We start from the raw sequence: 24,133 nt of genomic DNA, 5'->3' as shown, positions 1-24,133 counted from the left end.
GGTGGTACTACACATTTACAGGACTACTCTGGTGGTACTACACATTTACAGGACTACTCTGGTGGTACTACACATTTACAGGACTACTCTGGTGGTACTACACATTTACAGGACTACTCTGGTGGTACTACACATTTACAGGACTACTCTGGTGGTACTACACATTTACAGGACTACTCTGGTGGTACTACACATTTACAGGACTACTCTGGTGGTACTACACATTTACAGGACTACTCTGGTCGTACTACACATTTACAGGACTACTCTGGTGATACTACACATTTACAGGACTACTCACTACACATTTACAGGACTACTCTGGTGATACTACACATTTACAGGACTACTCTGGTCGTACTACACATTTACAGGACTACTCTGGTGGTACTACACATTTACAGGACTACTCTGGTGATTCTACACATTTACAGGACTACTCTGGTGGTACTACACATTTACAGGACTACTCTGGTGATTCTACACATTTACAGGACTACTCTGGTGGTAATGTTTGTGAATGATGGCAATACTACAGATTCTTTGGTTGATCTTCCATCCACATCATTATATAACAAAGCATAACAAAAATAACCCAAGGTCTTTTTTACTTAAAAGGCACATACCCTTAAAAATAGACTAAAACTCTACTACATGACCATTACTTCTCTGAAGTGTGTGCGTTTTTAAAACTATGTAAAAAGCATTTTGTGATATTAATAACACCAGGATGCCCAGAAACACTTCAGATGTACAGAAGTGTGTGCGTTTTTAAAACTATGTAAAAAGCATTTTGTGATATTAATAACACCAGGATGCCCAGAAACACTTCAGATGTACAGAAGTGTCTGCGTTTTTAAAACTATGTAAAAAGCATTTTGTGATATTAATAACACCAGGATGCCCAGAAACACTTCAGATGTACAGAAATGGATAATATGAACAATAAAATATAATTTAAGTATGAGTTCAGTGATCAAAAATGGCTCTCATAGTGAAAAATATGCCTTAGTGTTTAAAAAGTACCCTAAACCCTAGAGGATAATTTTTAAAGTGGTGAATTTTATCCACAGCAGTTTTCCTTCATAGATAGATGAGATAATGAAGTAAATACTGTGTGACATATTAAACCTTGCTTAGAATTCAATATGCAGAACACAAGTCACTTAAAATACTTACTAAATCGAAACTGAAGTTTGGAAGAGTGACATCAAAGGGTATGGCCATTGTTCCAAATGACATATCTCCAATAGGCACTTGGCGGATATTTGGTAGGAGAAGAGCTCTGAATTCACTGTGACGTCTGTACAAGTCTTTCCACTGTTTCTTTAACCGGTTATAAGCATCTTGCGGAACACACTTCCTGAAAACAGTAATGTTCCCATCTTTTCATTCACAACCGACATTAAGCAATGACTATTAAAGGGACATTCCTGAGTTTGCTGCATTGTAAGATGTTTCCGACTAATAAAATATTTCTACGATTAAACTTACATATTAAATATATTTTCTTGTTTAGAATATCAGTGTCTGTATATTCAATGTGTTTCTGGTCGTCTTAATATTTGTAAGAAGCCCAAACTGGATTTTGTCTTCAAATAATTTCGTACGTACGAAAAAATATTTTCTAGGAAATAAAATGAAAATTAACCAAGTATAAATATTAGAACGATCAGAAATACTTTTAATATACAGCCACTAATATTGTAAACAAGAAAATATATTTAATATGTAAGTTTAATCGTAGAAATATTTTATTAGTCGATAACATCTTAAAACATTGCAGCGAACTCAGGAATGTCCCTTTAACTAATCAAAAATTCAACACTTATTACTGCTGTAACTGCTTGCAAACATTTAAAAAAAAAAAAAAATTTACTACTACTTCTATTAAAAATAATAAAAATATGTGTAACATCAAATGCAAATTAATTTTTTTTAAAGAATGAAAGTTCCATCATCATAAGCAAAAACATTATATGGTTGTTACCAAAAACATTTAAAAATTATGATTAAGATATAATTTGTAAAACAATGTAATATTGTAATGTTTTAAAAGTTTTTTATTTTTACGTTCTGAACTGTATCCTTATTACTTTCATTACTTACGATAAGGCTTGTTTCTCTAAATCCAACTCTGTGTACTCTGCTTCCAAGAGTTGTAATTTTTCTTTTAGATGCTCAATCACCTTGCGATATTTACGTTTGAACTGCAGAAAAAAAGAATCAATGTATCAAATTCATGCATAAAATGTATACTCTTCAAAAAAAAGAAACTTGACATTGATTTTCAAAGTTTAATTTTAAAAAATGGTAGACTTGATACAAGCAACCAAAGATTAAGACGCTATGGGAAGGGGATTACTCTGTATATGTCCGAAACAGTATCTCTGGGAATCCACCTGAAGCATGTACACAGGCATATGTGTGACATAAGGGTGGGCAAAATGTCAGCATCAGTTATGACCGCCACGAGCCCTGACAACAGCTTGACAACGGTAATGCATGGAAGCTATCAAACATTGCACAACACGTGGAATGTTTTGCCACTCATGCTGCAGTGCCGTAAGAAGTTGTGTAAGAGTCTGGGGTGGTGGATTCCTCCATCGCACATGCTGATCCAGTGCATCCCATAGATGTTCTATTGCGTTTAAATCCGGCGAACGGGCTGGCCAAGGTAATGTTGTGGCACTGCAGAAATTCCTGACTAACACATGCAACATCTCACCCTCTGCTGGCACCACTGCAGATGCTCCACTAAGTGACATGGGATCAAAACGTTATATCGCACTGGTCTTCTAGGGGAAATTCCTGCCTCCCTCAGCCAATTACAAACTGTTTGGTCAGAAATTCTGCTAAGTTCAGGTATTTTTGTCGCTGTGGTTGTTGCTGTTGTGGTTCGATTTCGAAGATGACACACCCGGATGTATCGATCTTGAACGTCGGTGCTTACTCTGGGACGACCTGACCATGGCCTGCCATTAACACTTTGAGTGGTGTTGTACTGTACCCATAAAGTAGAGATGGTCTGTCTGGAGATGCCAAAGTGCCTTGCCACAGCTTGTTGAGTTGCCCCGGCTGGCAATCTCCAAATGGCATTATTGCATTGAGCCGACGTCAATCTTAGCATTATTGTGTTACCTACAGTGCTGTTATGCAGCCTGTTTGAATCACTGCTGATGTAGCCTTTTATACCCCACCAACAGGGGTTCGGCATGCAAAGTTACAGAACTTCATGATGCACGTGCTTCTCTGAGGTTTGCACTTTTGCATTTCATTACAAATGTTGACTATGGATACGTTTATGCGATTCGAACAAGTTTTTGCATCACCATTCACTGACTTGTCTGTCTTTACGATGTCTTTGATTCTTTAAAAATAATCCGATAGCATTATTTTTACAAATGTCAATTATTTTTTTTTGAAGAGTATATATAGTGTTTTGTGTTTTAACACAAGCCAATGAACCATCATTAAGAAATTTAAAATCTTTTGGCTATCTCTTGTGGTAATTTTGAATTTCAAGTAGCTAGGACCATGCAGTAAATTGTTTTGCCCCCTCCTCCACACATGCACAAACACACACTAGCTATGGCCCTGTCTTCCCAAGACATTACATTAAGAAAATTAGTATCCCTTGGTCATGTTTTGGAGTGGAATGTTAGTCCCTACATTACTTTTCATAAAAGGTCTAATGTTGACTACAGTCAGTTATTTTTGCTTCATACACAATAAATATGACATCTTACCATAATTTTACTTATTTACGTATTTGGTAAATGGCACATTAACTTTTTTAAATATATTTTCAATAAATAAGTAATCTTCAAACATTGAAACTTTGCAGTCTACTGAAAATGGAAGCGTCATGTTTACTGTTATTATAGGGGATTAGGTAGCTCCACACACTAAAATAATTGTCTGTTTTTTTATAAAGTCAGTCAGAGACTCCGAAATTATTAATCATTTGGAGTCAAACTGACTTCCATTAAAAAATTATTTACTCTAGAAATATGCATACAGGGCTGCCAACCTTTTTATGAATAAGCGCAGCTTTGCTAAGTTTTGAGCTGGCGTTTTCAAACTTTGCCTCAAGGTCGTGTATCCTGAGTTCGAGCTGCGTCTTCTCGTCGATGAAGGCGGCACGCTGACTGGACACAATCCGGTCCTGATTGTCCTGCAGCTTCACCATCTGGTCCTGTGTCAGACGCAGCTCCTCTTTGAGAAGCTCCGACTGGTTGCGCAGCTTGATCATCTGGTCCATCAAACCCTGCTCGTTACCAACATAGCCACTAAGTTCGTCCTCCAGTCGTGATATTTTACTCTTCAATTCAGAGTTTTCCATTCTTTCTCTTTGTATCTGCTCATTTAAGGCCTCATGGTGATGAATTTTAGTTCTGAAAAAGAAAAAAAAACCCATATTAAATCTTAAATATGTATTTAAAACAATGATAATCCAGGGACAGATAATACATATATAAAAACAAATTTAAAATAGGAGTGAGGATACAAAGTGCTTATAAAGGCCGGGTAAACTGGGGGCAAAAACAATTTTAAAAATTTAAATACTGGCCAGCGAGTCATGCAGATATATTTTTGGGGGTGGGTGAATATTCTCACTTATGTAATTTAAATTCACAAATAACAGACATGCTGACAAAGTAGAATTGAAATATGTGTTTGTCTAGAACAATAATGAAAATAATAAGAAACATGTCTAACTTCAAGACAAGGAGTTCTTTCTCTGCCGATTCTCTCTGACTGTTTGCCACTGTTATCCGCTCAGCAACTTTCTCCTGGTCAGCCTGTTTATGTGCCTCTTCATCTATCCTGTGACGTTCTATCTCTTGCAGTTTTGCTTCTAATTCAAGCCTGAAAAATTAACAAATACACAAATTTTACACATAGTCATACGTTATTATTTCAGCTTACCTCAAGGTCAAGAATCAGTCCCATGGCATAACCGTTACCAACAACTATTATGCTTATCTCAACACACCATTATCTCAAGCAGTTTGGTTCACTCCCTCAATACTGAACTAACAAAGTTTTCACTGTATTTAAATTTGCTTTAAAACTGCAAATATCTTTAAATGGTCTAAAATTGAATTATTCAGAACAATATTGACTTACTGCAATCATTGTTGTCACAATTAAAATGGCATCTTGGTTGACATCAAAATGTAATACATGATTTTAATTAGTCAACATTTGGGTGTTAACAACTGGAGAATACAAGTTTTTTTATTAACATTAAAGTTTACAAGTTCATACATGTTCATGTGCACTACAGAATTATCAAATCACTGAGGACAAATACTTCATTTCTTAAAATTACATTTCCATAAAAAATGTTGATGCTGACACTATGTCATATTGGTACAGCTTGGGGATCTTCCACTAAAACAAGTTCTTACTTTTCATTCTCCACAGCGGCCAGTTTTTCAAACTCTTCCTCCCGGACAGCCTGTACTCGTCTGGCAATCTCTCTCTCCTTCTCCTCCAGGTGACTAGCCTGCTGAGCTATCTTGTGGTCGGCTATTTCTATCTGAGTCTGAAGATCTACACACGGTAAACAAATAAAAGGTCAATTAAGGCCTTGTCAAAACAAAAGTATGCCACGTGTTTTAAAGGTGGACTTTAGCTTGAACCCGTCATCACCCGTATATAAAGTGCTTACCAAACTAATGTTATTCTCATAAAATGGGGAAAATCAAATTAATAGCTTTAAAATACATATTTTTAGGCAGTCACACCCAAAATGAGTTGTTCTAAGTGAGTTAAAACAGCCCACCTATGCCATAAGATACTAAAGAAAGATCTCATTATCCAATCTCTACCACTACTAACTGTCACAGAGGTTGGTGAGTTTGTTTATACAGCCACTAACTGTCACTGAGGTGGATGAGTTTGTCTATACAGCCACTAACCGTCACAGAGGTTGGCGAGTTTGTCTATACAGCCACTAACCGTCACAGAGGTTGGCGAGTTTGTCTCTACAGCCACTAACCGTCACAGAGGTTGGCGAGTTTGTCTATACAGCCACTAACCGTCACAGAGGTTGGCGAGTTTGTCTCTACAGCCACTAACCGTCACAGAGGTTGGCGAGTTTGTCTCTACAGCCACTAACCGTCACAGAGGTTGGCGAGTTTGTCTATACAGCCACTAACCGTCACAGAGGTTGGCGAGTTTGTCTCTACCACCACTAACTGTCACAGAGGTTGGAAAGTTTGTCTCTACCACCACTAACAATCACAGAGGTTGGCGAGTTTGCCTCTACCGCCACTAACCAGCTCAGAGGTTGGCGGGTTTGTCTTTACCGCCACTAACCTTCACAGAGGTTGGCGAGTTTGTCTCTACCGCCACTAACCATCACAGAGGTTGGTGAGTTTGTCTATACAGCCACTAACCATCACAGAGGTTGGCGAGTTTGTCTCTACGGCCACTAACCATCACAGAGGTTACTCTACAACCACTAACCGTCACAGAGGTTGGTGAGTTTGTCTCTACGGCCACTAACCGTCACAGAGGTTGGCGAGTTTGTCTCTACCGGCACTAACCGTCACAGAGGTTGGCGAGTTTGTCTCTACAGCCAGCCCACTAACTGTCACAGAGGTTGGTAAGTTTGTCTCTATGGCCACTAACCGTCACAGAGGTTGACAAGTTTGTCTCTACCACCACTAACCGTCACTGAGGTTGGTGAGTTAGTCTCTACGGCCACTAACCGTCACAGAGGTTGGCGAGTTTGTCGCGCTCCCGCTCGAGGTCTCCTCTCTGCTTCAACATGTCCATCCTGATGTTGGTGAGGTCGACCTTGGCCCGGTGGACCTCCTCCTCCAGCTGGTTCCGGTACACCGCATTCTCCTTCTCCAGCTCGTGAATCCTGCTTGTCATCTTGTTGTACTTGTCTCCGGTCGACGACAGCTCGTGCTGCAAGGAATCTGCCTGGCGACGTAGCGACTCACGCTCGGCCTTCAAGGAATAAGGTTAAAATATGAGTGAATTAGATGTAAAAACATGCAACTAATATATTAGTACAATAACTATTTACTGCATTATAATTCTAAACATTAACACCAACAAAAGAGAAAAAGACAAAACCAATATACATGCATCTGTACAAAATTCAAGCATTGTATTATAGAAAGTAATCATACTTTTCTTTTATGTATATACATAAAAGAATATAACGATCCATCGTGTACTACCATGTGGGATAGAAAAAATACACACCCCCGAGGTGGTGGCAATTTCTACCTGGGGCAAGGCCAAACTGGAGAAAAGTGGTGTGTATTCCTAGTCAATAGTAAAACTATACCCAGAAACTGCAACTATGATCTTCTGACATTTATCTCAATAACTACATGAAGAGGTTTTAAATTCAATCTCACATTATTTATTATCCCCTGCAATGTAAGCAGCCATCTGCCAAGTACAAACTGAAGTTCAGATTTTGCAAAACTATTCATAACATATTTGTAAAAAATAATAATAATAAAACACTCATTCAAAAACTTTTTATTGCATGAGCCCTACGTTTAATGCGTTTATTAAAATAAATTCAAATTTGGCTGAACATTTTGAAACAAAGTTCAGTAAACTATCACTATTTTCTGGCCAGCTTAACACTGACCAGCAATACAAAATTAATATTAAAAAACCCAGTTGCGATAAACTATACCTCAAGTGATCTGACAGTGGCGTGGGCTTCTGCCAGCTGCTTGGACTGCGTCCTGGTGACACTGTCCGCTTCGAGTCGCTGCTTCTCACACTGACTGCGGACCTCCTCCAACTCAATGTGCACACTCTTCACTTTGAGAACCAGCTGAGCATTGTCGCGCTGCAGCGTTCTCACTTTCTGCGAGTCCACACTGTTTTCTGTTTGGATTCTGGTTATCGTTGAGTCTCTTTCTTTTCTCAGGTTTTCCACCTACATAATTAGTCAAACAATTTTATCTGGAAATGCTTGAGGAGAAAAAAACACTATGAAGTAGAAATGTTTTACACAACAGACTTTAAAATGTCCACTATAAATAAGTGCAAAAACATAGATATTTATATTTTTGTAATGATTTTTATATTTCAGTGTTATTTTATAATACTGTAAGATTTATATACTAACAAGCTTAGGGTATTTGTGCATACATGTATAATATATAGAGGCTATTTTATAGGGTTTTTTCCAATATGATTTTTACGTCAACAAGTGATGTGTGAAAACCATATTTTCACGAAATGTGAAGCAATGAGTGAAAATATGGTTTTCACACATCACAAGTTGACATAAAAATCATATTTGAAAAAACACCATGCAATGGTCTATTTATTATATACATCTTTCCTAAATTTTTTATTAGCTTTTTGTTAATATTTTTCGCTTATCCTATCGAAAACACGTAATGCCATGATATATTTCTTCGGATGGAACTTTTCCATAAAATTTACTTGGCCATAGACTTTTTAAAAGAAATCTGAATAAAAATTATCTTTATTTAATTATTAAATTAACATTTTTATTTAATAATACTGCTGTGCAAACATACCTGACAAAACTCACAAAAACAAAATGAATTGTATGCAATTAAAATTTAACTTACACTCAAAGACAGGATAGTGTCATCATCATTTAGCTTCTTATTCAATTCGTTTTAGATATTTTATTGTAATTGCATTTCATATTCCTTTTTCATAGGTACAGTTGTTTAAATTACATTTTTCATTTTTCAAATACAATCAGATGCACTCATAATCATCAAACTTAAATACGAAGAAACGACACAAAGCGAAATAATTTATCATAAACAAAAAAGTAAATACGATTTTTATATTTTCACTGTAGCTGAAATCATGTGAAAATGACTTTTCACCGGATATGACTTTTATGGTTTCTGTAGATCTATATATTTCATTGCTATGTATATAATAAAATAGAGTATTCATATGTAATTCAAACAACTTATATCAAACTAGAAACAGAGTAACCAACAACAGCATAATTACATATTCACCCAGGCTTGATAGATATAAAGATTAAAGAACACTGTTAAAATAACTAAAAGAATTACCTCAGCATTGTGCTGCAATGTTATTTCCTCCAACACTCTTTGGTGTTCCAAGTTTACATGTTCGTACTCGGACTTGATAAAGGACAGCTCGTAACGCACTTTGGTCAGTTCAGAGTGGGTCTCAGCCATTTCTTGCTCCTGCTTCTGGAATTTGTCACGGTATGTTCTCTCAACTTCATCCAGTAACTGCATTTTCAGAATTTCTAATTTCTGCGGAGTCATCACCTGGGAGAAAAAAACAACTAAACAATTAGCAAATTTTATTTTAATCTGTTAAATAATTTCAGGAAATAATTGATATTTTGTTACAAAATAGCTGGGTTTCTGCAATTTTTGAAGTTTGATAAATAATTTGGTGAAATATTGTGCTGACTCAAAGCCAACCCTGTGTCTGCAACTATAACTAGGATTCTTGCTGGTTGTCAGAACCAGTCTTGTTACGTCTGGCCTTTCTCGAGGCGGATATCATCTGGACACAAGGTGTCGCTGGTTAATGTCAAACCTTTTTAACAGACATGATGCAGTGGCCAGTAACATTCAATTAAGTTATAAAATATTACATGCCAAAGTTGAAAGTAGATTCGCCACCTTTGATCGTAACTCCTCCACTTCAGTCTGTGTTTCGGCCAACTCTGCTCTCGTTTGGTCAAGCAATGTCTTGTAATTCTCCTTGACAATACGACTCTCTTCAATCGTCCTCTTCACTTCGATTTGTAACTGCATGTATTCATCCTGCAATCTGTCAAAATATAAAGTGCATATAAAGATATGTGAGGCATTTGCCCAGGATGTTTTCGAGGTGTTCATCTGTTCAGTTAGCTGTAAGTAACACTGATTAGTCCATTCAAGGCTCCTAATTTATTTCAAGGCTCAGTGGAAATGAATGAATAAATCAATGTTTAACGACACCCCAGCACAAAAATACACATCAAATAAAGGTAAGCACATGTTCAAAGGCTAGAAACTGAGGAGCAGTTCTTGAGTCTAGGCCACTGGTATTGATATAAATTCTATAGTTGTATAATACTGAAAAGCAAAAGCTGCTTGAGAACGTTGTTTCCTTGCTCCAATTTGAGCCTTACTAGTTATCCTGAGTTGTTTAGGGATTGAGGTAATGTTTCACCGGAAATTTTCGAGGATTTTTATTTTCGTGGGTTTCAAGGGTAAGTAGTCAGCATCGAAAATATAAATCCTTGAAAATATTTAAAAACATCAACAATTCTATCTAAAATATTTATTGTGAAAACCATAACACACTGACAATTTTCCGGAACGTTTTATTTCCTGTCATGCGCAGTCCACCAGTGATTCATGAATACCTGTCAACTTTCACAAGTTACAACTAACAGTCAGTTCAACTCTAACTGGTTCAAGGTGCTTGGACAATGTCAAAGTGTTCAGCTTATACACTGATGGCATACCAGGCTGTGAAGCCGTATACCTCTTTTTCCTATTGTTTTAAAAATTGTTTGTCTTTTAGTTCCTTCTCTTGATTTATTTGCACACAGGAAATAACTCCAAATATGATTAATTCGCTGTTGATGTAATATAATCAAGATACGTGAAGATGCCACTACTACCTTACCTGACACACCAAAAAACAGTAAATTCCATCTTCAGTGGAGAAATAATAGGTTTTTTCATGTCCTCTAGTTTTGTCATGTTTTACAGAAACCATATTTACATTAAACCACACGTTAACCCTAAACAGACGTCTGTTTACCTGGCATGTTCCAACTTGAGCTGCTGGTAGTTAGTCTTGTGTTGTTCACTGCGCAGGCGTTCGTCAGCCAGCAGCTTTTGTAGCTCGGTTTCCTGAGTCAATCTCGGAAGCTGCTGTGCTGCTGGGGAACCAAGACTCTGGGTGGCGCCCCCTACCAGAAAGCTGGCTGTAGCCATTGTGATCTTTTCCTGTAGATCAATAACAACAAATGTTGAGCTCAGTCATATAAATTAGTAAATTATTACAAGTCATGATTTTAATACATTCTTCATATGATTTTAATACAAGGGGCAGGATTCAGCTCAATCGGGTGAGTGCTTGCTTGAGGTGCTTGTGTCACAGGATCGAATCACCTCGGTGGATTCATTCAACTGATTGGGGTTTTTTCTCGTTCCAGCCAGTGCACCACAACAGGTCAAAGTCCCTGGTATATGCTTTCCTGTCTGTGGAAAAGTGCATATCAAAGATTCTTTGCTGCATTAGGAAAAATGTAGCGGGTTTCCTCTGATGACTATGTGTCAGAATTACCAAATGTTTAACATCCAATAGCCAAAGATTAGTAAATCAATTTGCTCCAGTGGTGTCATTAAACAAAACAAACTTTAAGCAAACTTTTTCTTTTTTTTAATACTTAACATCTCATAGACCAAAAAGCATGTACTCAGGGCTTCTAGATTATGGTAGCCCCACTCCCATGGCTAATGATATTCAATGTTTGGCTAAGTAAATAACTAATATTGCCATGCCAGACAGGGCTTCTAGATTATGGTAGCCCCACTCCCATGGCTAATGATATTCAATGTTTGGCTACGTAAATAACTAATATTGCCATGCTCAACGGCTAGTAATTTTTTTTTAGTGAAATGTTGCAGTTAAGTCTATTTTGTAAATATAAATACCCAACACCCCAATATTAGTGCTTTTAAATTCTATCTCCCTCTTTAGGTGACATATCTGATTATTACTATTATTTAGTAAAAATGTATTGACTTAAAGTAAAGTAGGGCTAGTGAATTTTTAATCGTGCCTAGTAAAATGTTTAATTACTCATCCCATGGCTAGTGGATTTTATCAAAATTCTAGAATCCCTGATGTACTTTTTCATCAACTGTCATTTTGTGTCATTGCTAATTAATAAAATGCTGTTGCTGTTTTGTTTTTTTACCTTTTTCCCATAAAATAGAGACAAGGAAACAATAACGAGTAAAAATAGCGATACACAAAACTGTACCACGGTTCATATCGACCTGTTGAAACATCTCGTATATCGTTGCAGCACTAATTTCAGTGAGCAAGATGGGAAAGCATTTTCCCATATACTCAAAGTGATTACAGTGCAATATGTACCCCCATTGCTTGCACCACAAAAAGTGATCAGTACTCACACATTGAAAAATTGAGGAGATGATTGATAGATTCTGATTATGATTACAGCTAGTCTGTGTGAAGCTGTTTGCAAGCATATAATTATTGTGACAATGTGATTTGGCAAATCTGGTCTCATTACACACATCTGACCAGTAAAAAAGGTGCCTATTCAAGAGAATAATACTGGACTATGTTTAGGCCTAATTCTATTATGCTTGAAATTGTGAGATTTGATTTCTTGTGTACAAGGTTTGTGCAATCAACATCTTGTTGTCTGCTTGTCATTCATTTGTAAGGTTTTTCATAAAAAATAATGTATCTTAATAAAAATATTTTTTACATAGCCTTAAAACCATTAATTTTACTAAGTCATTTATGTCTACTCCTAAAACTTGTAAAAGTTATCTTAAAAGGAGGATGTTAAATTAACATTTGGTTCATATGACATGATCTTGCATATGCCAGAATAACGTCAATTTCTTCTTCTTTTTATTTCCACTTCTCTGTTGTTAGAAAAGAATTTAATTATTGTATTCAGTTTGCAAATATTATGATGTATTTTTTGGCACTTCCTTTCCATTTAGAAGATTGTAAATAAGTTTGAGTTAATTAATAAGAACGAGTTTTTAATTAAATTTTTTTAATTTACAAACTATTCATTTGTATGAAGATATTTCCCATCTGTAATGATATCAAGTGTTGTCTGGGAGCATGTGCCCCAATACAGAGTTTTAAGCACAAAACATGTTGCCATTTACTTCATAGGGCAATACACTTTTGATTACTAGAATGGAATTGTGTCCGATTTGTTTTAAATACATTCACAATGCCTGCAATTAAGAAAATGTCCACATGCAAAAAGCATGCCATGGAAAAACAAAATTGTATGTAGTTCATAGCAAACAAGTGCTAAAAGAACTTAGGTGCTTTTTTAATTACACCACTAGAGCACACTGATTTATAGATGTCAAACATTTGGTTATTCTGACATAGTATTCTAATGCCATTAGTTGCAAGAGATTTTTTATAAGCACCATCCACATACCACAGCCTTTCATGTACCAATCATGGTTGGCACGAGAAGTAGCCTAATGGGCCCAGTGACGGGGATTGATCCTAGACCGAATGTGCATTAGGCGAGCGCTTTACCACTGGGCTACAACCCGCCCCTTAAAAAGGTGTGGGTAAAAATTAAAAACTTCACTCACTGCACTGTCAACTGCCTAAGGTTTATTTTAATGAACTACTCATTGCCATGGATTATTGCAGAAGTAACTACATGTATCGCGAGATTATGCGAGATATTACATCACTATCAGCCTGAACATAAACAACAAAGTGTCTTTTTTCTCTCAATATTGAAAATGCTTCAAGTAAAGGTGCCAACTTTTATGTTTTAATTATAATACCATAAATATTGTGCAAGTCATTGGTTTTTTCCTAAAGCAATATTTTGGTACTAATGAAATGCCTCACATAGCGAAATCCAGGTATAAAACAAATCCCTACAACGTTATCGTCTGCAACACGAGCATCTGACCTGCCAAAGTTAGACAATATACCATGTGATCATTACACAAAACAATAAAATTTATGGAAGGCTCGTTGGGTTACTTCTTGTCATTCACAGCATAGTTCTTTTCGGTAAAAAATGGTGGGGGGCATGTTTACATGAACATTTACTACAAATAAAGGTGGTTTGGTGGAGTAAGATTTTTTGAAAATATACTTTCTGTACCTCTGTCAGAGTACTTAAGGTGGCAATGCAAATTTTGGTGCCGTTGATACGTAGAATAAGAGGATTAGACATTAACCTATGACAAAAACATAATGTAAATGTTTACAGTGAACACTGTTTATTGGTTTGAAAATTATTCTATATTTTTTACAAGTTACAAACATTTTATGATTTTATTTTCAAGAGGATTTTGATGCAAATTATTGGGTCCGACTATTTACCCCAAGACACCACCAAGACATGCAAAGACTCCATAAATATTTTTAAAAATGAATTAAAATGTATTATTTTATAAAATATTTAGTGGAAAATGACTTAAAGAATTAATTTTAAGCCTTAATGACAGCCGATTGCTAAGGGAGATAATAGACTATTTACCCCAAGACATCTGCGTGTGTATGTGTGTGTGTGTGTGTGTGTGTGTGTGTGTGTATGTATGTATGTATGTATAGATATAGATATAGATAGATAGATATAGATAGATAGATAGATAGATATATAGATATATATAGATATATAGATAGATAGATAGATAGATATATATATATATATATATATATATATATATATATATATATATATATATATATATATAAACCAACAACAGCAAGAAAATGTGTACCACTTTTAAAAAAATAATTATATACATTTTAAAGCTTTGGGGATATATGGGGTATTGTGTATGTTTTGGGGGTATCGTGCGTGTCTTGGGGTAAAAAGGCGGTGTCTTGGGGGTATCTTACGGTGTCTTGGGGTAAATAGTTAATTATCTCCCTTAGCAATCGGCTGTCATTAAGGCTTAAAATTAATTCTTTTACTTCATTTTCCACTAAATATTTTATAAAATAGTACATTTTAATTCATTTAAAAAAATATTTATGGAGTCTTGGGGTATCTTGGTGGTGTCTTGGGGTAAATAGTCAGACCGCAAATTATTATTTTAGGAAAACTTGGCATTCACCGTTTTTCACAATAAACTAACGTGACTTGAGAAAGGTAAAGTATTATTGTATGTACAAAGTATTGTTTCTATTCGGCCTCAGTGGTGTAGTGGTTATGCCATTGGATTATTGTTTTATTATATTTTTAAATTTTGCTTATCATATGGAAAAGATATGACCCCTGGATTCATTTGGCAAACAATGGCGATCTAGCATATCATACCATCATACAATTTCGATCGACATGTGTTTTTGATCCTCCATTTGTAACTGCGTGTATCACGAGACCGTGCAAGATTTGACGTCACCGACAGCCAAAACGTAAACAAGGAAGTTTTTTTTTTCTCTCTGGACTGAAAATGCTTCGAGTCAAGCTACCAACGGTAAGTTTTAATTATAATATCATATACATTGTGCATTTTACCACTTTTTATTAATGCAGTATTTTGGTATTAATAAAATGTGTCAGATAGCAAAATTTAGTTAACAGATATTCATGCAAAGTTGTCGTCTGCTACGTTGACGTTTCATCTGTCAAAGTCATATGATCCTTATACTGAACCATAAAATTTGTGGTATGCTAGATAGGTTATCTCTTATGTCATTTCACTGCAACATTTACTTTTAATCATTGTTGATATGTGGTTTATACACGTGTACATTTACATTTAGTACAAATTGATGTCATTTTTGCAGGTGGACTTTTAAATAATAATAATAATAAAATAATATTAGTAAGTATGATAAAATGGTTATTAGTTATTTTATTTTGCACTGTTTTTAAATAAAAGGAAATTTAACCTTAACCATTCCATTGTAGTAAAATTTACATTGAAAAATTGAAAAACAAAATTTGAATATATATATATATATATATATATATATTGAACAAAAAAAGAAACTTCCGATTTGTACATATAGTATTTGTTGTGTTAAAGAATTCATTGTGTAATGAAATTATATAGGTAGTATTAGCCTTGAGCTGTATTATCAGGATTCATGAATTTTATCGATTATTTTTGCACTGTTAATCGTCGACAACGTGAAATTCAATTTGTACATGCATGCATGGTTCGACATGTCCCGTGTAGTATTCGGTCAATTTGTTTTACTTGTCTTACTGACATTGTTGTCAAGTGAACGAAAACGCTTTAAAATTTGTAAAACAATTAACGTTTTTTACATTGTAGCATTTTTAGTATGCCAAGAATACCCAATAATTTACGTGAACGGGCGATTGGCATGCTTGATGCTGGCATGTCGACAGAAGACGTTACAAGGCATGTTGGGAATTCTAGTCGAGCGATACGAAATCTTCGCGTAAGATTTCGAACGACAGGAAGCACCAACGACTTGCCACATCGTGGACGTCCGCGTGGTCAAGACCGCTATATCATGAACACGCATTTGCACAATCGATTCCAAACTGCCACTGCTACTGCTGCTAACACACCTGGGCTTCATAATAACCGAATCAGTGGGCAAACTGTTCGTAATCGTCTGCGGGACAACGGTTTACATGCACGACATCCTTACGTCGGATGCATTTTAACGCAACGTCATAGTCTAAATCGTCTTAATTGGGCACGTGTACACACTCGTTGGATACGGCGACGCTGGAATACCATTCTTTTTTCAAATGAATCCAGATTTTCTTTACAACGTGGTGATGGCAGGGTGCGTGTCTACCGTAGGAGAAATGAACGCTATGCTGACTGTTGTGTTCTTGAACGAGATCGTTTCGGGGGTGGGGGTTGTGTCATGGTCTGGGCAGCCATTGCCCATGGTTATCGTTCACCACTAGTCGTCATTGATGGCAATTTAAATGCTCAACGTTACCGCGATGACATTCTCGCTCATCACGTCATTCCTCCGTTCCATAACAACGCCAACATCTCGATTTTTCAGCATGATAATGTCACCGCTCATACAGCTAGAGACACTGTAAATTTTCTTAGGACAAATAACATTGATTTCATTGATGACTGGCCCGTTAAAAGTCCTGATCTCAACCCCATCGATAGTCCGGACAGATGATCGAGGCGTCGTCCCAACCCACCCGCTAACATCAACGAACTTTGTCAAGCACTCATTCAGGAATGGAACAATATTCCACAGGCAGAAATCAACACTTTAGTCAATTCTATGCGCCTGCAATGCACTGCAGTGGTCAATTCAAGAGGTGGTCATACCCGTTATTAAGTGGGTGGGTTTTTTTTTTAACCCCTACCACACTTGGTCAAAATTTCTCCCAGTTTTTGTTAACCTATGTCCATGATTTTTGCACCAAACGATGCATCATGGAACACTCTTTAAATGCATATATAACAATTATTCCCCCGGTTTGTTTTCATAAAGTTATGTTAAAGCAAAGTTAGCGGAGATTTCTTATTTTGTTCAGTATATATATATATATATATATATATATATATATATATATATATATATATATATATATATATATATATATATATATATACACAGAAAAAAAGAAGAAAAGAAATATATATAATTATTTCTTCTTTTTTGTTTGTTTTGTTTTAGGTTGTGATTAACCGACCAAAAGCCTATTACAAACAGTACTCTTATGAATCACTGGAAAATGCATATGAATCGGTGTGCAGTGAAGGAATGCCAATTTAAAAAGCAGCCGCAGTCTTTTCGGTGCCATATTCAACACTTCATGATCGTGTGAGTGGCAAGATTCAGCTTGAATGCACCAGGTCTGGACCAGAAGCATTGTTGTCACAGGAAGAGGAGCAGACTTTAGTCCAGCATATTGAATTCATGTCATTTGTCGGCTATGGCTATACTCGTACCGAGGTCACAGGTATTGCTACTGATTTTGCAGTTTACATCGGAAAGAAAGATAAAGAAGACAAACAATTATCTTTACAGTGGTTTTACAGTTTTATGAAGAGATTGCCTGAACTGAAAGTACAAAAACCGAGATCTCTGGAAATAATGCGTGCAAAAGCGACATCTGAGGAAACCGTAAATACCTATTTCAATGAATTGGAAACCATTCTGAATAAATACAATCTGAAGAACAGTCCACAGTCAATATACAACATCGATCAAGTGAGCACGTTTTTTTAATGGTAGTGTGTTTGCAGTGAAGAACGGCCAGAAGAAAAAATATGACTGGTTTGATAAACCATAAATATGTATCATTTTCTTACAATTCATAGTATTTTGCTGTCATAGTTTTGTCTTAATGATATGTCCAGTGCACTGCAGCACAAACAGGTCTATGTATATATGTATGAATGTATGTATGTATGTATGCATGTGTGTGTGTATGTGTGTAAGTATGTATGTGTGTACATGTATGTATGTATGTGGTATAACAGCTTAAACGGTGATCATATACTATAGTATACGTTGTATTTACTATATAGCTATTTCTACGGTGAAAATACTGGGCTCTTTTTAATATTACTACTATTTTATAAAAATAGGTCAAATTCCTAATGAGAATATCCAGTTTACGATTAATGATCAACTTTTTCTAGAAGTTCTGTTAATGGAAATTAGGGGGAAAACTATCTCATATTCCTCATTTAAGAAAAAAAATTAAAATATATTAGAAAAAAAAAATTGTGAGGAAATAAAAATACTCGAAGAAGATGAAAATAATATAACTTCAGATTTATTAGAAGCAAAACGTAATGAATTAATAGAAATGCGTAGGAATAAGTTAAAAGGTAATTTCATTAGATCTAGGGCAAAATGGAGAGAAGGGGAGAAACCCACTAAATATTTTAGATGTTAGTATTAGTGGATTTCGAGAAAGCTTTTGATTCAGTCTCCTGGCATTTTATTGAACAATCTTTAGATATCTTTAACTTTAAATCTTCAATAAAAAATTGGATAAAAACTTTTTATAATAACTCAGTGTCCAGAATATTAAAAAATGGATTTTTATCAGTTTTAATCTAGAAAGAGGATGCAGACAAGGTGATCCGCTATCCTCTTATATCTTCATAATATGCTCCGAAATATTAGCAATACTAATTAGAAACTCTAAAGACGTTAAAGGTATAGATATAGATGGGGAAAGTTATATTATATCTCAATATGCAGATGATACAACCTTTATTTTAGATGGATCACCTGAATCCCTGGACAGTACATTACAAATATTAGATATATATGCAGACGTTTCTGGCTTGAAAATAAACTATTCTAAGTCTCACAACTGAGACACTTAATACTTTTGTTATGTGTATAATTTTAAGTATGACGCCAGTTTGGAAGTATATCAATAACTTCATTTTAAGTTTTCTCTTTTCAATCTTCTTTTTATTTCCACTTTTGTTACTGCTCCTTTCTTATATATTAGTATATTGTTTGCTATGTACTTTTTAAGGTAGTGAAATCAGGGCCCCAACCCTGACACTATCATAACATATTTCTGGGGCAATAAACTATTTAAAAAAAAATAAAAAAATACATCGATGAAAAAGGCATTGTTGAAAATCACAAACCTCTATCTGTTGTTTCTTCACGTTTTGAAGTACCAGTTGCAGTGACATTAGGCAAATCAAACACGACAACTGTTATTGGGTGCGGCAATGCTCTTGGGGTGGTCGTACCTCCATATTTTGTATTTAAGGGACAAAGAATGCGCCAGGAGCTCCTTTCAGGCTGTACAGCAGGCACCGCAGGGACAGTCAGTGAAACAGGCTGGTCCAATTCTGAAATCTTTCAGATGTATCCAAGTGACCATTTTACAAAATATGCTCCACCGGCATCATCTGATCAACCTATCTTGATTTTGTATGATGGCCACAAGTCGCACATAAATATCTCCTTGATTCAGTGGGCACGGGAGAGGAACATCATAATATTTGTTTTGCCTGCTCACACTTCCCATGTTCTTAAGCCCATGGATGTTGGATGTTTTGGCCCATTTGAAACAATTTATAATGGAATGAAGCATACCTATTTGCGGGAACATGCAACTTCAGGAATTGACAGGTATTCCCTGTGTGAGATTGCTTGTAAAGCATACTGTTCTGCCTTAACTCCTGTCAATCTGCAAGCATCTTTCAGGAAGACCGGCATATACCCTTTTAATAGAAGAGTCCTGAAGCCATCAAATTTTCTCCCAGCAACAGTGTTCTCTTCAACCAAAATAGCAAGAAAACAAGAATCTGGAAAGGTCACCACTGATGTTAGCCCCAGCCAATGCAACAAATTCTTCAGAAGTGCTGAAGAGGTTATTACAAGAAATGCAAGGCCAACAAAGAAAAGAAAAGTGCTCAGTGCCGTTGTTGGTGGGAAGGCCATCACTGAAGATGACATTTTAGAAAACATTCAAAAACACCAAGAACAGCAGGAAAAGAAAAAGCCCTTGCCTAAAAGAAAACCAGCAAAACCAAGACCTAGTAACACTACTACAGATTCACAAATGCCAAGCACATCAGGAGTTAGCAGTAGACCAAAAGCAAACCGACATGTTGCTAATGACTCTGACACATCCAACGAAGAACCTGAGGATTCCAATGACCTGTGCTGCAAATGCAAACGTATGCAGCCAGAGGAATTCAGACACTGTGTCTCACTCTGCTTTGTGTCCTGGGCTCAGTGCACCCACCCATCATGCAATCATTGAGTTCACCTTAAATTCTCTACCTCTGTTAGAGTAGTGAGGCGACACTCCGAATTTTGGTGCCCTTGTCAAAAAGAACAAGAGGAGTAAACATTCATCTGTGAAATGAACATTATGTAAATACGTTGTCACTTAAAACTGTTTATTGTTCTGAAAATTATTCATTATTTTCGGCAAGTTACAAATATTTTATGATTTATAATACCTAAAGTACAATTTGAGGTAACTTATTGCACAGAGTATAGGCCCTACGCTGCTATAATATGGACAAAAATAGACAGCCAATGAAAGTATCGAAAACATATGACACTTGTCAAAATATGGCGGAATCACCTGTACGACTTCCCATCTTGTTTACCGGCGGACAACTTGGTGTTCATAGGAGGTTATCACTGTTTTTCTTCACTAACTAATGTGACTTGACCAAGGTAAAGTATTATTGCATTTACAATGTGTTGTTTTCATTTTATTTTAGATTTTCGCTTATCATATTGACAACATATGATGCCAGGATATATGATATAGCCTACATTTGACTTTTAAATATACAACCGTGTCCGGTGTATCGGCACACTTGGTATTTTGCTTAAGTATGCTTAGGAAGTTGTCATGTTGTCAGAGTTTTTAACGAATTAAAGTTCAATTCCTTTTTCAATGGTTAATCAAGTATCAACATATTTATTGTTAAGGGTGCAATTATTATTTTTTTAGAATTATCAATAATTATATAATAATTTCAAAATAAATCATTCACCTGTTTTCGTGTTTATAAACGTGAAGTAGGTCATCCTTATTGATATTAAGAATGTTAAAACCAGTCTAAAAACACATTTCCTTCATTTTAAAAATTATAGTAAACAGTATAAATGTAATTATTTTTGTTCTGTTATTTTATGGGCAGTTAATAAATAGCGGGGTCTACGATCCACATCTACTGCACCGAATCACCAGACATGCAAATCGTTTTGGATACAAGGGGGTGCCTATATTTATGCACCATTTTAAAATGTTTATTTACTACAGACATTAAACAGTTTGTAGTGTATTTCAGATTATGCACTTCTTCATTGATGAGAGACATTTTATTAAATATTTCACAATGTTCACATAGAAAATGGTCCTTGATTCTTAAAAGCTTAGGTGCGCCGATACACCGGACAGCACTGTAATTCTGGAACTTTTCATTGTTATAACAGAAAGTCATTTCTTAGTTTTATAATTTATTTTGTTAATATTGTTTTAGGAAAAGTCAAATATTTTATTTTTAAAAATTAGTGCCATATCAGCGTCAGTAGGAAAACAAGTTCCAACTTGAAAGTTGAAAACCCCGGCAAAACCAGGCTTTCAATCGGTGTCTCCTGCCGCACATAACTGGAGGAGTTACACAAACACAAAGAACATTCAGTTAAATGCAATTTAACTCAAACCTGTGTAGACCTCAATATGCGCAATATTTGCTTGGTAAAACTAATTTTGGTTTCATTTTAAGCCTCTTCCGTTCAAACTTGACAACAAAAATGCTACGCACGCGCAAGAGATTACTTGCAAATTACTTCCCTTATTTTTCCTTAGGTCTCACTATACAGATCACGAAAATTACAGATTCGTTATTTAGTGTACAGTAAATAGCAATCTGATTAAAATTAGCTCTACTGGTCTACCAGTAGATCTAACAGTATTGCGTGGACTCCCATGTTCAGGTGATATTTCACCTATAAATAACAATTTAAATATCGACCAATTACACTTCGCCTTCGTTACTGTCACACACAATTCATTACAATTGCAGGTGTTTGTATGTTTAAATGAAATTATGATAATTAATTTAATGTGAGGCGAAATTGCAGCTTTGACGCAAAATAAAAAACAAAACAAAAAAAAAGAAAAATTCCATGCATCTCCTATATTTAACACATGATCAGTTATAACAAAACGCAATTTCATGAACTTAATTTTCAATCTAATTAAAATTAGCTCCACTATTACATGTAATAGTGGAGCTAATTTTAATTAGATTGCTTAATTTTTACCTGTATCATTCTTTATTTTTAAAGTATAGGTGGGGACATTTATGATGCATAAATCTCAGCTGAAGATTCACAAACAACTGTGACCATCGTTTTTCCAGTTGTGGTTTTGTTCCCGTTGTTGGAAGCTCCCTTTTTCGTAAATATTCCTGCAACCTAACCTTTGTAATCTTTTTTGGTGGCACATTTTCATCGCTGATCCAGGAATTTATATCATGATCGTCCATGTTTGTTCAAACTGAAACGCGCCAGAAGTAGAGAGTGGTTAGGGGACGTAACTCTGCTTATTAATTATTATTTTTTTAAATTCGAATTTCTAATAGAGGCTATAGCGTTATTCGGGAGCATAAAAATTCTAAAAATATCGGGCGAGACTGTTTATGCAATAGGCGAACGTGTTGGTCTATTTCAACATTTAAAAAAATGGGAGTGCAGTATTAAACTTTGGTTTGTATACTAGTATAAACAGATTTTACGGCTATACCATCACGGGTTTTTTTTATAATTTTATATTGAAATTAGTTTCGGGCATACTTCGTAATTTTTACCGGCCTCGGTGGCGTCGTGGTTAGGCCATCGGTCTACAGGCTGGTAGGTACTGGGTTCAGATCCCAGTCGAGGCATGGGGTTTTTAATCCAGATACCGACTCCAAACCCTGAGTGAGTGCTCCGCAAGGCTCAATGGGTAGGTGTAAACCACTTGCACCGACCAGTGATCCATAACTGGTTCAACAAAGGCCATGGTTTGTGCTATCCTGCCTGTGGGAAGTGCAAATAAAAGATCCCTTGCTGCTAATCGGAAAGAGTAGCCCATGTAGTGGTGACAGCGGGTTTTTTTCTCAAAATCTATGTGGTCCTTAACCATATGTTTGATGCCATATAATCGTAAATAAAATGTGTTGAGTGCATCGTTAAATAAAACATTTCTTTCTTTTCTTTTTACTTCGTAATTCATCCAAATCATTTCGTATACACTCGGCATAATCCCGAATGTTTTCAAATTCTTTTCAAATCACTGGCATGATTTTGCAAGTAAGGTTTTGATTGATCGAATGAAAGGTCAACTGGACATGAGCTCCAACGGGTTGCTGTTAGATCCACAGATAATAGTAATTAACCAGTGGAGGTAATTTTATTTAGATTGAGTAAATAGTTGTACATATTCTATAACCGTACCCAATATGTATGTTTAATGGTAAGCCTTCTGGCTGTATTTTGCCCATGCTATTTTGTAATATTGTGCATAGACCTTTTGGGACATGGGTGTATAGTGCAAGAGACAGCCGGAGTGAATCGGTTAATAAACCACCTGTTCGGACCGGTATTACAGCCAGATGCGGTCGTACAGCAAAAAACTGAGACGGAAATGTTCTTAATTGTGGAGTGAAAATAAATGCTTACATAATGTATGTTCGCAATGGTGTATGTTGTTAGTGCCAACGAGAACCCGTTCATTTGAAGTTGGGCAATTTAACACGGGTTTCAATGGCAGAGGACATCTGTGTAGTGATACCTTGCACTTGTAGATTCTCCGGTATGATTCGTGGGTCGGACGAGCAGTTCCGAGTGTTTTTTCATCTTCGGTACATTTGAAAAAGTCTGTTTAACGACACCACTGGAGCACACTGATTTATTAATCATCGGCTATTGGATG

The 24,133-nt window shown here is 35.9% G+C and overlaps 1 protein-coding gene across 3 annotated transcripts in view; it reads right to left on the bottom strand.

Moving 5' to 3' along the window:
- LOC121369435 (centrosomal protein of 83 kDa-like) overlaps window positions 1-22,602 on the bottom strand; it is a 23,863-nt gene extending 1,261 nt beyond the window's left edge. Inside the window, exons 1-11 of one of the 3 annotated variants that reach the window (XM_041494534.1) lie at window positions 22,483-22,602; window positions 10,789-10,976; window positions 9,654-9,804; window positions 9,066-9,290; window positions 7,682-7,930; window positions 6,726-6,972; window positions 5,418-5,562; window positions 4,723-4,872; window positions 4,034-4,397; window positions 2,110-2,210; window positions 1,180-1,363 (exon numbers count right to left, since the gene is read on the bottom strand). In XM_041494534.1, coding sequence (XP_041350468.1) covers window positions 1,180-1,363; window positions 2,110-2,210; window positions 4,034-4,397; window positions 4,723-4,872; window positions 5,418-5,562; window positions 6,726-6,972; window positions 7,682-7,930; window positions 9,066-9,290; window positions 9,654-9,804; window positions 10,789-10,976; window positions 22,483-22,491 — 2,013 coding nt within the window. In that variant the 5' untranslated portion in view covers window positions 22,492-22,602. Of the gene's footprint in view, window positions 1-1,179; window positions 1,364-2,109; window positions 2,211-4,033; window positions 4,398-4,722; window positions 4,873-5,417; window positions 5,563-6,725; window positions 6,973-7,681; window positions 7,931-9,065; window positions 9,291-9,653; window positions 9,805-10,788; window positions 10,977-19,325; window positions 19,755-21,879; window positions 21,988-22,482 lie in introns of those variants that run through there. The other 2 variants (XM_041494535.1, XM_041494533.1) reach the window with 2 other exon arrangements.
- Window positions 22,603-24,133: the final 1,531 nt, after the last annotated feature.

The sequence above is a fragment of the Gigantopelta aegis genome, chromosome 3 (assembly GCF_016097555.1).
Source record: "Gigantopelta aegis isolate Gae_Host chromosome 3, Gae_host_genome, whole genome shotgun sequence".
NCBI classification, from domain to species: domain Eukaryota; kingdom Metazoa; phylum Mollusca; class Gastropoda; order Neomphalida; family Peltospiridae; genus Gigantopelta; species Gigantopelta aegis.
Note: the sequence above shows the minus strand (reverse complement) of the source record. Positions and strands in the feature narration are given on the sequence as shown.